General features: G+C 49.1%; 1 protein-coding gene across 3 annotated transcripts in view; it reads right to left on the bottom strand.

Annotated features, from left to right (window-relative positions):
* INPP5A (inositol polyphosphate-5-phosphatase A) overlaps positions 1-13,600 on the bottom strand; it is a 193,204-nt gene extending 179,604 nt beyond the window's left edge. For all 3 annotated transcript variants that reach the window (XM_032694962.1, XM_032694961.1, XM_032694963.1), the window contains exon 1: positions 13,511-13,600. In XM_032694962.1, the coding sequence (XP_032550853.1) occupies positions 13,511-13,585 (75 nt within the window). In that variant the 5' untranslated portion in view covers positions 13,586-13,600. The remainder of the gene's footprint in view (positions 1-13,510) is intronic.
* Between the last annotated feature and the right edge of the window lie 2,376 nt (positions 13,601-15,976).

Here is a 15,976-nt window from a genome sequence, read left to right as displayed (position 1 = left end):
CTTCCCAACATAGATGAGGGCTAAAAGAATTGAAGAGCTTCACCATCTCTCTAGTAACACACATGAAACACAGTTCACCAGGGCAGTATTTACTGTGACCTGTTCACAGTTTCTTCAAGTTGTCAGGATCCAGTCCCTTTCAAAATATAGAAAACCTCACAACCTAAACCCCCAAACAAAACACTAAAAATACCTCTGAAAAAAAAAAAAAAACCAACCCCAAAAAGAACCCTTACACAACTAACCACAACCAAACTGCATTTCTAAACTCTGAACATAAACTCCTAACACCCTGCTCACCGATGTACATGGAGAAGACACCTCATAACACGACCTCCTGGCACCAGTCCCTCGGTGCAGCCGGAGCCATCCAAAGCTGTGGGTGCAATGCCTCAGCAAAAGGCTCTGATGGACAAATTCTGGGTTCCAAGGCAGGGAGCAGTGCTGGGGTCGGGGCTATTTCTGCACATCTCAGACCACTGCAGCACCCCTCACCATCACTCCCAGCCCCACTCAGCCCAACAGGAACTGTGACCAAAGAAACCTGTAACTCCAAGTGTTTTCCGAACTAAGCGGTCTGTAGTATTTAATCAAGGCAGTGTTTAACAGCTCTACCAATCACCCTAAGAAAAAAGGCAAGCAGCCCCTGTAGCTACTTTTTATGACTTCCCATAGCCTACTTGGTTTATTACAAAGGCCAGTTTGCCCGTAGATCACTTGGTTCAGGGACCAGAGGGAAGATGTTACAGGCTCACAGAACTCAGCCAAAGGCAGCACCGCAAGAACAAAGCAGACGTACTTCCCCCTCATCCATCCAGCTCACCCTCCGCCTCTGGAGAAGGCCAAGCAGTGTGTCACCTTCCCAGGAACAGGTCAGGGCTACTGTTCTAGGAAAAAGCAAATTACTCCAGAGTAGGCTGAGCCGTGAGAAGAGCTTTGATCCAAAGATCTCAGTACTGCAAACACAGTACTCAAATCAGCACTTTCAAAACAGCAGATACAGAATCAAGTGCTTCGGGAGGAAAACAGCTCCTACCCTCTTTTTGCAGAGGTCTGAATAACATCTATTTCCAAAATTACTTAGAGAATGCCATCTGAATTCATGGTTACTTAAATTATTTGGAAAAAGCACAGATTTGTCTCCCATGGTAAGTCACAGCTAGTGCTTAGAGAGACATGGAAAAGTCATCTGAAGTAAACCCCCCCAATTCCAAATGTGGTTTTAGCAAATTTACCTGTTATATTTTCACATTATGATTTGTTTATGCTCTACAGAAGATACGCTTGCACAATCCCACAGTTATTTTACAGGATGTAGGATTATACTTACAGTGATATACATCAGGTTGGGCATATGAATCAAATGGATACACTGCCCTAAACAACATAGGAAGGCCATGAATACCCTTCATCTACAACCACCGACACTGTACACCAGCCTTTTTCTACCTAAAAATATATACTAAGGGAAAAATATCCTTTTTAAGCAAGGAAGAACATGAGAAATTAAACAAAACACATGGAATAGTCTAATAAGCTGTCTCTGTGAATGTCACATTTCAGAAACATTACTGGAAATTCCTACATTAACAAACAACTTCAGAAGTTTTCCCACTTCTTTATATACTCATTTAACAAAAACAATCAGTTCATGGTTTAATTAAGAGGTTTTGGAAGAAGTGCTGTGAAGACAAAGTAAGAGTTTCAGTTCTGCTGAGATCTCCAGATAACGTCCTCACATTTTTCAACAAATTAAAATACCACTAAAATAAATGCTAAAACACCACCTTCTGAAAATGCAGAGCAGCTGGAGGAATCTCCCTCTAGGATGCATGAAGTGTCAGTATCCGCACAGTTCTAGGAAACACAGTTAAAGTGCTGTCTAATATATTCTCCAGTTCTCAGCAAAAGCTCTAAGGAACATGACCCAAGCATCTCCAGACTCCTGAGCAGAGCCAGCTTTTCACCAAGGCTGAGGCAGATTCACTACTGGTTTATTCTTGTATTTGGAAGAAAAAACAGTAACAACATTCCTGCCAAGTATGAGGCTACTTAACATTCACTTTTAACTGTTTGGGGATTTGGGAGTTTTGGGTTTTGTTTGGGTTTGTTTCTTGGCCGTGTTTTATTTGTTTGTTTTGGTGGGGGTTTTTTGTTTTGTTTTTTGTTTGTTTGGTGGTTTTTGTGGGGTTTTTGTTTTGTTTGTTTGTTTGTTGTTGGGTTTTGTTAGGTTGGTTTTGTTTGGGTTTTTTGTTGGTTTTTTTTGGTTTGGTTTTTTTTTTAAACAACTGTCTATTATCCAGGACATTCATTAGTACTTCAGTATTTGTGTGACATCCCAGAGAGATGGCTGCAGTTCTGGATAGGAACTCTGGCCATCCTCCTCTGCTCCAGTCCCTGTCCCTGCTTCTAGGTCTCATTGCAAGGGTGAACCTGAACATCAGAAACTATTCAGAACCAAGTACTCCTGTGCATTTGTGGTGTGTAGCACAACAGGGTCCCTCCATCACTCCATCTCCAGGACACGGCCATGCACAGGCTTTCAGAAAAACCCCTGCCCAGCACCTTGAGCAGCAGATGAGACAGAGACTCTTCTAACAAAGAATTCACACAGCTGTAAAACTGCTTTCTGCTAGCAGAAAGGGGACAGGGAGATTCAGAGACATATCCATGGCCTCAAGAGGCCCCACCAGCCTCTCCTTCCTTTATGACCCAGAGTATCCTTCAGATTCGCCCAATCTGCCTGTGCTGTTCCCTGCTCCAGTAGGGCAACTCACTCCCCGTGAAATCTCCTGAGTTCAAGCTGTGGCCCCAATACCCTGTCCCCAGAGGGCTGTGCCCCTTCCCCGGAGCACCCACACCCAGCATCTCACCGTGGCAGGGAGAAAGGAGCCAGCCAGCCCCAGGGCACGAATGCAGGTTGGGCAACCCTACTGAGCCAAGTCTGGAATTCTCCGCAGAGGGAAGGGTCTGAACCTGCCCTGCTGCTGGAGGCAAAGGCATCAGGCGAGCCTGGTCCTGCTGAGGGAGGGGAGCCGAGCCCTGTTCCACGAATCTGCAGTTCTGGACAGCCCCTCAGATCCACAGCTCCTCAGACACCAGGCCCAGGAAGTGCTGGAAGAAGCTCTGACTGTGCAAATGTGAATAGCAGCTCACCCTGCTGTACGTGACCAGGGGATTGAACAAAAACATACAGAAGAGAAATGCCCTTTTTTTTTTTTTTTCTTTTGCACTATGACAACATCTCTTCCCAGTTCTCAGCGCAGTTCTTTGGACCAATCATGCTTTGAGTGACAAACAGCAATACTGCAAACACAGTAGCAGATAAAACAGAAACATGTAAGTGAAGCAGCCACTCTGCTATTGAATCACTTCCCATCTCATGCCTCTGCTGCTGCTTCATTTGGGGTAAATACTACATTCATTAGCTGCCACTGAACCCTGAGGATCCACTGCCCTTACTGTCTCAGGCACTTGGAATGGTCTTCTGGCTCCTTCCCACTTCTGAAGTAACTGGGAACAGCATATTTATTTTCTACTGAAATGTCAACAGAAAAGCAAACAAACAAAACCCATCAGAACTGTGAGCCTGACTTGGAGACTCCAATTCCCACACACTAATAGGACATGATGAAGCTTTCACAAGATTTAGAGACTTTATAAGCTGACAGATAACATGCATGTTTTTCCTCAAGTTTTCAGGAAAGCATGTGCATGTTCCAGCTCCTGGACCACAATCACTATGCAAAACATCTGGAAATGGTCTATGTCTGTAACAGAAAAGCAGATAAAAATGGGATGAGGATTTGCCAAAAGAAGTTGAACAAGGAAGTAGGCAGTCAGCCCCAGCAAGTGCTGGAAAGCAATGGGCAATGGCATCAGCAGTTAAAAAAAAAAAAAAAAGAAAAAAGGAAAATTGTATAATGCCTGGCTGTCACAAAGTCTGGCTGAGGTTGGGAAGGAGCTCTGGAGGTCTGACCCCTGCTCAAGCAAGGTCACCCAGTCAGCTGCCCAGGACCATGTCCAGACAGCTTCCAAGCACCTCCAAGGATGGACGTACCACAAACTCTCTAGCGTTTCCTTAGGGACCTTTCTTGCACTGCTCTGAATGTAGCATAAAGCAAATCCCTTACCTGTTTAATATGGATTTTCATTATACACTGAATGTTCACAGAAGTTCATTATTTTTAAGCAACACAAGCAAGTCTTGTACCAACATTCACCTACTTATCAAGGGTATCTCCCTTCATCTGGCTGACAGCTCTGTCTAGAAGAACAAGTAGATCCACACAACATTAATATAACTTAGGAAAAAGTGGGAAAGGAACTACAGATCTTCGTTTGTTGAGATAAGTAAAAGATGCACAGTGGTCATAAATCACAAATACTTTAACATTTAGTAAGGACAGCTGAAGGGAAAAGGCTTTGCTTCCTTTTTGCTAAAATGCTGTCCCACAAGACAAATGAGGTCTGGCTGCAGAGCCCTGTGAGCAGCCGAGCTGGGATTGGGCCTGTCCTCCCAGCCCAGAAAAACAGCACTGCCAGTTCATGAAAACAAACTAGCTTTAGCAGAAGATTTTTGGGTCACATCCAGTTCTCTGAAGTGAGTGGGTTTGTCCTATCATATTGTTCCACCCAGTTCTTGACTCCTTCATGTGCCTGGCAGCATTTGTAGTTAAAAATAAATTAAAACAAAACAAAAAAACCCCAAACAGTTCTTCCATTTCTTTCTCCAATGAAAAGCACGATAGGAATTCTAGACCAACACTTTCACTTTGAACAGCTGGTTTTAAAAACCATTTTGAATGGTGAGGTCAGGGACACAAATACCCAATGCTTTTGTCAAAGGGAAACTCCTTTGTGCAAATCTGCTGCGCTGCTGGACCCAACAACAGCTGTCTGCCCAAGAGTGCACAGAAAGGTCTTCACTGCTCAGACAGTTCGAGAAAGGCACAAATTCTCTCCCTAAATAAGCAAGAATTCTGAAGTAATTAAAACAGAGCCAATGCTGGCTGATGGTACTTAATGAATTCAGAATTCTCCCAAGTAATTTTTGTACAATTTCTTTGCATGTTTGCTTGACACACAAACAAATACTGACTGCCACAGAGTTTTGTACAATTTCTTTGCATGTTTGCTTGACACACAAACAAATACTGACTGCCACAGAGTTCAGCATATAGTTCTGAGCTGTTCCTACGGGAAAACTAGTTTTGCTTTTCCCACTGGGATTGGTAAAGCCTCTAAAATTAGAGAGTTTGCCACACCAGGAAAACCAAAAAACTTCAAAACAAGCTCCCATGGCATCACTTAAAAAGCTTTAACAAAAGAATTCATGGGCTCCCAAAGCCCATGTGCCACTCACTGTTCACCCACTGCAGTGTCAGGAGTGCCACCAGCCCAGCACGGAGCTGCTCCAAGGAGTCCAGCCATTAACACCCAGTGCCTTGATGACACATTCAAGGACAATAAAAAAAATAAATCTCTTTTCAAGAACAAGGTGGAAACTGGAAAACGAGGAGCAAACACGTAGAGGCAGCTCTACCTCAGCAAAGTAAAACAAACAGGTTTTGGATACGGTGTGTTCCCATGGTACCCAATGCCCGCGATCGGCCACTCCTGCACCGCGGGAGTGAAGCCTCGTACCCAGAGCTGAACGTTCTAGAGAAGGTGACGTTATCCACATCCTGTAAACAGCCTCTGCGAGCCTCACCAAAGCACAGATCTACAGGAGCATCCTTCCCTGCTTTTACTTACTCCCCTAACTAAAGAGAGACTTGTAAAGCCTGTCTGAAGAGCTGGTTTTGCCATTCGAGCCTGCGCCAGCCAAGGAGCCGCTTGCTGAGCAGGAGGCTCACAGAGCTCAGATTAACTGAGCCTTTGTTTAGCCAGGAACTTCTCCATAACCAAATGTGGTGCATGCCCATACAGGTTCGTGCTGCAGACTGCACGTGGTGCTCCTCTGCCTTCCTCGAGCTAAAGGGGAAAGAATGAGCCCTCGCCCTGGCTCTCACCCATGACCAGCACAGTCCATTCCCTGACAGCTCTCCCCTCACACAGCCTGATCCAGCTGCTGAGCTGCGCTCCCAGTTCGCCTGCCCATCACAGCTGCCCACCACACCAGCTTCAGAACCTCCACAGCATCCTTCCAAAATCCTCCCATTTTTGGCAGGAGAACCAGGACGCCACGTCTGCAGCTTGTCCCAAGCACAGGAATACCTCTGGTGGCAATTGGAAGGGCAGTTGTCTGGAGAATCTGCTGCCACTTCCTTGGGGTCACGCAGGATTTCTGTGGTTTAATGTAAACTGAGCCCCATTTCCAGAGCCCAGTCCAGCATTCCCACCATTAACCACCATTCCTCCTGGAACATACCTTTTGTCCTGAAGCAGTTATTTTTCTCTCCAGGTTGTTTTGAGGGATGGATGGTGCTGTACAGCACAGGTACACAGTCCCTCTCTGAACTGTGGTTACTGGCGTCCTGTACAGCAATCTGCAGCCACAAGTTCTGCAATCCAACACTATGGATTCCAAATTTGAGCCTAATTTAACACAATGTGCTTTGTGTGTCAGAGAAAAAAACCCAAACCACCTGGTTCCAGCATTATTCAGTGCACTATCCCCGGGCATGCCTGAAAGGAGCAGCACAGAGCTTTTCTGCACGTGCATCGGCAAACCAGCCCAAACCAACATTTTTTTAGTTCTGGCTTTCAAAGACTGAGCAAACATGTGATGTGATCAAATGCCATGCTTCCAACACTTCTGGAGCTGTCAGTGATCCACAAGCAGCAGACAATCCCAGGCTGTGGACGGCGGAGAGATGGCCGGCCAGCTGTGGCCCCAAGCATGGACATGGGAAGTGGGCAAACACAAAACCACGCGTTTGTCTTAGAAACAAGAGCACGTGTGTGTGTGCAAGAGATCAGGGTTTCTCCTCCTTCAGCAGCAGCTTATCCAAAAGCTTTGGCTGAGCAGAACCCCTGGCTGGATGGCCAATCGATGCCCAGCCCAGGGAGACACAGCAGGGAGCCCTGCACACCCCTCTGTCACCCACCACCTCCACTCAACTCCTGGGCTTTTCTGTCCCTGCTACAATTGTATGTGACATTAAAGCCTCTCCTGACTAGAGCTTCTGTGAACTCTATTAGAAAAGAAACAGAGGTGAAACTATAGGAAACCGAGGAGATGGAAAAGGCAGGGACAGCAGGATTTGGCAAGGAATATAGGCAGGAGAGCTTTTCAGCGACTGAAAAACAGCACAAGAAAAGATCAGAAGCTGTTTTACTGAGGACAAATGAAAACCTGAAGGGAAAGTCCTTCAAGGCACAAGTGAAAGGAAAGCTCTCCATGTTGGAGTTTGGCACTTGAAACCACATCCCTGGGCTGCAAGTCCCACCTCAAATTATAGCCTAGAGGTCTCAGTGCTACAGGCTGGTAAACACCCAGTGTCAGTGCCAGTAAACAGCCCCTGGGAGCTGCTGAACCCCCGACTGAGGTACCTGCACCACAAGAGAAACTGCAGCGCTGTCACAGGGTTTTAATTGCTTTCCTTAGCTCTAATGTTCTGCTTTCAAGACTATTATCTATTACAGCTGACTGACTCACAAAGACAAGTGCTTAACAACTTGAAGACATTAATGAAAACCATCAATTATATCTGACTTCAAATATCATATAGGAGCAATGATCACTTTTGTTTGCTGTCAATAACTGCTTTAATTTCAATCTTTGCCAATAATAGGGAAAGTGTTAAAAATTAAAGCGATTAAATAGAACATTTACATTTAAAAATGACGTACAAATAATGATAGTAGTGCTAAGAGTGTCAAATAACTACTACATACTATTGGAAGAAAAGCAGTAAAAGTAACATTTTTCTTTTAATACTCACTATTCCCCGGAATGATGATTATTGTGCTTAATGTGACCTTTCCCACAACATGAAATAACACATTTCCCTGGAAGTTTCATCGGGGGAAGATGTCATTTCAGTAATAAAGATGCTAAAAGGATGCTAAATTACTCTGAGAGGCCATTCAAGCAGCCACCAAAGACATAGAGTCTTGTTTTTCTGTGACCACTTCCTGTTCTTCACCAAGAGAGTGAAAGAAGATGGTTAGAGAATAAAGTATTAACCTACACTAACTTAGAGGTATTTTGAGAACTTCCACATAGTAAAAGCACATCACTGGCTTGTGGTCACACCTGCCTGCCTTTTTCCTTTTTTTCCAATTTAAGCTAAGAGTTTAGGGGCAGAGGACAAGGCGAAGCTACAACTAGAGCAGCCAGTCTTCTGCAGGGGTGGAGGAGACACCTCCCTGAGGTTTGTCTTCCAAGGTGCTTCAGTCACTTGCTTTCCTCTTCCCACACAGATGCCAAGGCATGGTGTGTTGGTCTGCCCTGGGGGAGAGGAAACTTTGGAGTTGAACCTGGTGGAATCTCCTCTTCGACAGAGAAGAAGGTGCGTTCAGGGCAGCCACACTCACCTTCCTGACGGTTGTCTGAGGCGCACATGAAACTCCAAATGAAAAGCCTCCTTTTTTTAAATTACACCCTCAATTTAAATCATAAATGAGGAGTAAGGGGAGAGCTTTCAGGAAGAGCTGAGTACACATGGCACAAAAAGGGAAAGAAAGCATTTGAGGTAAAAGAGGAAATAATCTGCAGGGTGTGGAAGATGTATGTTGAAATAAATAACAGAAAAAGGAAAAAGACAAAAAGTAAGTAAAAACAAGATCAGCCTTTTATGAAAAATCATGAAATCTGAGAGCTTGACTGGTATTATTCTGTGTCTTTGAAGTCAAATTCTATGGTAAGAAAATTGATGATGAAAACTTTGGAACAGGAATAAAACCTTTAAAATATGGTCTACTGCTCACCCAAGTTAATAAACTATCAGATGCTTATGCAAGGCTTTCTTTCTATGGTATCCTACTCACACTGCATGATTTCATATTCAAATATGAAATAAAATAGGAAATAAATCCTTTTAAACCATCACACTGATACACTGGCAATTCATGGAAAGCCAGCAACCTGTAAAACTCTACCTATTATAAAACCACATTAACAGAAAGCTGTAATTACATAATGCACTTTGCCACTATTACTTCCTCATGTTCTGTGTGCTCTTGCTGTCAGTGATAACACCTAATCAAAAGGAGAAGATTGGCTACATGATAATCCTCTGAGCATCCTTAAGGGAGGCTAAACACTGTACCAGCTCCTAACAGAAACTCTTTTGCTCAGAGAATTGTAAAACTATCTGCTAAGAAGAAAAAAACGCTAGGTTTTTTGTTAAAGTGGATTTTTTAAGCATACAAACCCATCTTGGAGCAGACCCCCACCCTCTGTGCTGCCTGTGCTGTTGCTGCTCCAGTCATCTTCAGCAAATCAGAAAAGAGTTTTAAATCTTACAAGTACATGGATGCACAACATCATGTCACTGCTTTATTGCACGGCTGCTTTGAGTCTTGCTCCCCATTTATACTTAAAGGGCTTTGCTCAGCTGTCACTGACTACACCTCGTGGGCTACAGGTGAAGGGCTGGTGGTGAGCAGGACACGTGCAGCCTCCACATGCAAAGTGCCCCTCGACCACAGCATGCAGCTCTCAGGAGGGGCACTGGTTACCAGTAACTCCACCAGCATATGGCTGGTGTGTGTCCTTAGCCCATGCTGGGGACGCCAAGAGCTGGATTACTTGGAAGCTGACACCCAGGGAGCTATAAATCAGGATGAGCATTTAGATCCACTCTGAGCAGGGCTGACACTGACCTTGTCAAACTGTGCAATTGCAAGCGCATCCCTCGCTGTCCATGTTGGAAACTATCACCCACCTAAAGACCAAACGAAGCAAGAGCTACAAACAGGTACCAGCCTAGAGCTCTTTCAAAGCACAGGTACCAGCAGCTGCTCGTTGTACCAGGACACCTGGAAAGGCACCTCAGTAACAGGCCAGCTTGGGCACTGCTGCTGGTGCAGCTCCATCGTACAGCCCGATCCCACCAGCTGCCCCCACACACCCCTCTCAGCTCATCCTCTAGTGCAGAAGCAGAAGACAAGCAGCAGTGAAGGATTTTTCAAACCAAAACCCTTTTCACAGCAGGAGATGAAGAAGGGCACACAAAGCCTAAGCTGTTCCACAGCCAGGTATCACCGTGCTGTGCCACCACGCAGCTTTGTTAGGTTGCACATCTGGGCCAACAGCCATATCCTGCTGGCCATGCTGTATCAACAACATCATGCTCAAGATAAAACAGATTCAGATCCCTCAATTATTAATTTTTTTTTTTCAAACACTGCAAAAGGTAACAAAACAGCTTCCTCCTCCCCATCATCACTTTCATATAGCTCAAGAAGTTTTGGGCTGTCCCAAGTTCTGGTCTACCTCAAAATTTCACCTCCTGCACAGGGGGTTTAGAATGGAGTAAAACAAGAGTCTCCTGAAATAGAGCATAAATGTGAGCATAGCAGAAACTGTAATAAAACTGTTTATATGAGATTCCGCCACAGAAAATACTGTTCCACAGCCTCCCCACACCAGCTACTCACACCTCATTCCCAGGTGTCTGTCCCAGGGAAAAGAAGCAGCATTAAGCCATTTAAAGTAACTGAAGAGAATGAAGGGGATACAACAGATTGTAAAAATACCCAGGACATCAAAGTAATTAAACCCTGGTACAGCAAAAGCAGTGCAGTGCCAGGCAGATGAATGCTGTGCCCACCATGGCACTCAGCTCATCATAAGGTACATGTGAAATTTTGTCAGTGCAGACAAAGGAAGCAAGGAAACAGGGAGGGAGAGAAAGAGGGAAAGGCTAGGATCACAAGTTTGGGGTTGGAAGGGATCTTAAAGATCATCTAGCTGAATTGCTCTGCCATGGGCAGGGGCATCAGAGAAGGGTGAATAGAGAAAGGGACCCCAGGGTAGCCTGAACTCCATCTGTTGTTACTGCATATACTGTGATAAAAACAATAAATGTTTCTATAGCTAGAAAGCATTAAATGCTTAAGTAAACATGAATGTACCAAAAATCATACACATTCATATTCATGAGATGCACACGTTCATGAAACTTGAAAGAGTATTTACAGATCTAATACTGTATTAACATTTTTAATGAAGCAGCAGAATGAAGCCAACCCACTGTAGTCCCTCTTCGCTGTTCATGTTTATTCATGAGCTCCCAGGTCACCACTGCAACAGGTAATTAGTGGATGTGGATACCTGGCAGAAGCAAACTGGTGTGTTATCATAACCTGCTTGTGGCAACTAGAGAGCAAAAAAAAAAAAAAAAAAAGTAATTTTCCCCTCTTTGCAAAAGTACAGACAGATCAGCAACACCAATGATTTAGGAAAGACTGTCCCACCCAGACAAACCTAGATGTTTTAAGCTGCTCTTCTATAAAATGAAATGCAAATCATGTCACTGCTTCACAGCCCTGCTCAGGCTGCTTCAAACACACAGAGATGGGTCAGTGCAGAGCCAGCAAGGGTTCCCTGGGTGGAAGGGGGGCAGGAGTCCCACCGTGCAGAGCCAGCCCCGTCACCAGAGCCTCCTGCCTGGACCCAGCCTGCTGACAGCAGCCCTTTACGGGATCACTTGGCCTGGAACTCCAGGTGAGGATGCTTCCCAGAGGACTCTGGTCAGTGGTGGATGGGATCCTGGAGCATGAGCTGGCAGGACTGTGTTAGTGCAGGATGCCCAGCCCAGCCATCCCAACTGCTCAACATTCCTGCACTACCTTGTGGCAGCTCACACCCTTACACTGCCTCAAGATCGGGCAACACTGGAGTAAAAGTGTAGTATTTAATTAAAATATGTATCAACAACTGAAATTTTAAATGGGAAATGGAAAACATGGGTTAAAGGAACGGCCCAGCTCAGGTGCAGTCTATCAAAGCAGGAGTTCATGACTGAAATCACTCCAGATCACAGCAGAGAAACATATTCCTCGACTGCACAGGAAGGGCCCAGCAAGAAGCAGACACCTGAAGCCCCAACACACAGCTCAAGAGCCGAGTCCCCAAGCCCAGCTAATGTCATCTTTCCTGCGCCTGAACTGCACCAACAGAACTCCAGAAGCCGGCCCAGGCAGCCTCCAGTCCCAACTCCAACAGCCGCACACCAGGAGCACAAACACAGACCTTCAGATCAGCCTTCCAATTCCCCAGCCTGCAGTGGAATTGATCTAAATGAGCCTGGTTTTGTTGCTGTGGAAAACTAATTTTTTCACGGCAAGGCAAGGGCTGGCTGGAGCTGAAAAGTGTTCCCTCCAGAACAGCGCACAGCCAGCACGCTCGAGGAACACACAGAGCCTCGAATACTAACAGGGAACAACCAGGAAATGGCTCGGTCTGACAGCCCGGGATCCCTGCAGTGACAGTACTCTGAAGTGCCCGCTCTGTCACGGCACCAGAGCACTTTGAACTCAAGTGCTGGCCTCGATGACAGGGACAGTGACACGGAGCAGGACACACAGGACACACGGCAGGAATCACCTGCCAAAACCCCACTAAACCCACATGAGGTCACTTACACACAGACACTACACACGTCCAAAGCCACAACCACGACAATTACTATGGAACGAGTATTTTCACAGCATTCACTTAATATGGACACATTTAACTGCACAACTGTGGTGATAACTGTAAAAGTTTACTGAACTTGGAGAAAAGATGATCTGCATACTTCGACCACAGCTGTTTAAATCAAAGTGTGAACTTCAGGGCAGCCTTTAAAGCAACGTAAAAGCAAAGCAGACTTTGAAGAACACACCAAAAAAACCCCCTTGGTTATTGTACCTCAGCACTCTATGTGCCGGGCTGGCTCGCAGCAAAGCCTGTCCTAACACACGGCAAGAGCAACACACAGCATGAGTCTGGACCTAATTCTCTGCCAGATGTGCGCGGCTTTACAACCAGCAAACCCTTGGAAACGCTCCCGTCGCGCTGTGGGGCATGTCAGCATCGCTCAGGCCCAGGGGGCTTCGCCACTGCCTTCAGCGGAACACGACGGCTCCCGGGGAGCAGCCCCGGGGGTTTGGGAGCCCGGAGATACTCCTCAGCATCTGCCTCCGTTCACAAGCGAGCCTTTCTCCCTGGGCTCAGCTGTGCTCCCGCCTGACTTGCAGCAGGGAGAAACGCTCCCGAGGTTTTGCCCGAAAACACTACGCGGAACAGAAATTATGCTGCATTTTCGTGTCACACCACCGCCGGTAGCCGGGGAGGAGCGCCCGGAGGCGGGCAGGGCGCGGCGGAGCCCCCGGACCTTGCGGGCAGTGTCACCCCGCGACTCCCCCGGCGGCGGGCACATGGCACGGGCGCTCCCGCCGCCCCGGGCGCTCCCGCGGCTGTGCCGCCGCCCCGCGCCCCCCGCCCCGGGCTCCGGCAGAGCCTCCCACCCCCGGGTAGCGCCGGGACGCGGCCGGAACGGCTGCCGGGACCCCCAGCGCGGGGTCGGGCGGCCCCGGAGCCCCCGCTCCCCCCGGCCCCCGCGGTACTCACGTCGTCAAAGAGGGAGCCGACGTTGGCGGTGACCAGGAGCACCCCGGCGCCGGCCGCCGCCGCCTTCCCCGCCATGGCGCGGGCGGAAGCGCGGCCGGGAGCGGCGGCGCTGCGGGGAGCCCGGGGGCGGGCGCGGGGCGCTGCGGCGAGCGGGGCGCCGGGCCCGCCCCGTCAGCGCGGCGAGAGCTCCCGGCGCGGGCAGCCCGCGGACATCCGCGCCCCGCGGGGCCGCGGCTCAGCGCTCGCCCGCCGCCGCTGCCGCCGCCGCGCTGCTGTTGCTGCTGCCGGGACGGCTCCCGCCGGCGGAGGCTGGCGCCGGGCCGCGGCGCATGGCAGGGCGGCGGTGCCGGCGGGGCGGTGCGGGCCGTGCGGGCTCGGCGGTGCCGGTGGCGGTGCCAGGCGGGTCCGGGCGCTCCGCGGGGCCGCCGCCGCTCCGGCTGTGCGGGCGGGCGGGCGCGCCGGGATAGCGCTCTGCGCGCGCGACGTCACGGCCGCCCCGCGCCGCTCTTAAAAGGGCAACGCCACCCGCGGGGGAGGGTGGGGGGAATACACACACACGGCCGGCGGCGCTGTCCCGCGGCCCGGCTGTCCCCGCGGGGCGGGACACGGCTCGGGGGGACACGGCTCGGCTCGGGGGGCATGGCTCGGCTCGGCACTGCTGCCGGTCCCTGAGCGCCGGGCGGGGCCGCCGGTCCCCCAGCTGCGCGGAGCACCCGGCGCTGCCCGGCCGGGCTGGGCCGGGGCGGGCTCTGCCACCCAGGGGAGCCCCGCGCAGCCCGCGGTGTCCCCGGGGTCGCCCCCAGCGGCGCCAGCCCCGAGCGGGACTCAGGGAGGGGTCCGTGCAGGGCCCGGGGATGCCCCGCAGCGCACGGCAACCCCCGCTGCGGAGGGAACCTGTTCGGCATTTTTGGTAAAGAAACCCCAGAAACGACAGATCAGCCTTTGCTGCTTCGTGCGAAGCAGCCCCTGGCACGGTCCGTGCCTCGCGGCTGATCGGAGCAGGGGCACAAGGCGCGGAACCCCCGTGCCCGGGCTGGCAGGGGCTCGCCGAGGATCAGAGCTGGGCAACCTGTTGGGCACGGGGCGTGTAAGTGACGCTGAACTGATGGGTCAGTCCTTTAAAGTCTCCTCTGTGGCAAAGTTTCTCAGGCGGGGATGCAACTGGAATGGCAAATCTCTGCTGGCCTTCCTTGTCAGAAGGTACAAGTTAAATATACAATTAAATGAAAAACAAGTTGAATTGTGCCTCATCCATGGGATACTTGCTGGCCTCCAGCAATGTGTGGCACACAAATAGATGCAGTGTGGAGACACAGAACACTGCTGGACTCCTCTGGACAATTTTTTCTAAGGTTTTGTGCAGCTCCCAAGACAACTGTTGCATAAAGTTGCACTGTAGATACCGTGATTTTACCTGGATGCAGCCACCAGCTGTCAAAGGTGAACTGAGCCAACGCACCATCCTGGTATACCTTGGCATGTTCACACATGGGGAAAAAGAAAATAAAAACGGGGGAGGAACATTCTCTGCTGTGTTTTTGGCACAGTCTTACAGCTTTTGGCCAACAGCGATTACATCAAAGCCAGGGTATGCTGGAGGAAGCTGTGTCAGATTACACCCAGCTGGAAAGGGATCCCAAGACATATGGCATCCAGGTGAAAAGTTTGGCAGTGCTCAAGAACAGGAAACTAGAATGGGAAGTGGCTGCAGACCACAAGAAGTTCCCTGTAAAGAGCCTGGGCAGGAATTGCCACTGTGATGTGGAGGGACTTTGCCAATCGCTTTGGTGAAGGAAGTTTTACAGTGCAAGAGCATCACAGCTGTGCATAGTTAGAAGTGTCTGAGCAGTGCCTGGGCTGATGGCTGTGAATCCCACATCTTCTGGAGGGAAAGGAGCAGATAAAACTTTAGAAAACAGGAACATAAAGTACTACAGTATCTATAAAGTATTTTCAAAAGAATTCCCAAGAGCCGGCTCGCCCAATGAGGGATTATCATGGAAGCTGTTTCCAAAAGCAAGAACGCTGCACGCAGAGTGAAGTGCTGTGGTACCTGAGAGCAGTGGCTGTGTGTGGGGCAGCACAGGCCAGGCAGAACATCCCACATCCCACAGAGGGGATGGGCCCAGCCCAGTGTGGGTGCACAGCCTGGGCAGCTCCGAGGGTGACCTGGGGCAGTGCCTGCCCAGGAGCACTCAGGCTGCTCTAGGCTGTGGATCCCTACCACAGCCAGTGTCCTGCTGTTCCCTCCACGGCCAGAATTTGTTCATCCCATCAAGTGGGAACATCCAATCCGAAATAGATGTTCCCAATTTAAAAAAGCAAGGAATGATTGAAGCCATATTCTGGGCTGCTGCAGGAGCCCAGTACAAACACGATGGAAGATGCAGGGAAGAGGTAGAGAGGACGAGCTAGCTTGCAAAGGCAGTGGTGCAGTGCTGATACTTTGGTACTTGGTAAATTCAG

This window comes from Chiroxiphia lanceolata, chromosome 8, assembly GCF_009829145.1.
Source record: "Chiroxiphia lanceolata isolate bChiLan1 chromosome 8, bChiLan1.pri, whole genome shotgun sequence".
NCBI lineage: Eukaryota > Metazoa > Chordata > Aves > Passeriformes > Pipridae > Chiroxiphia > Chiroxiphia lanceolata.
This window is presented reverse-complemented; position numbering and strand designations above follow the sequence as displayed.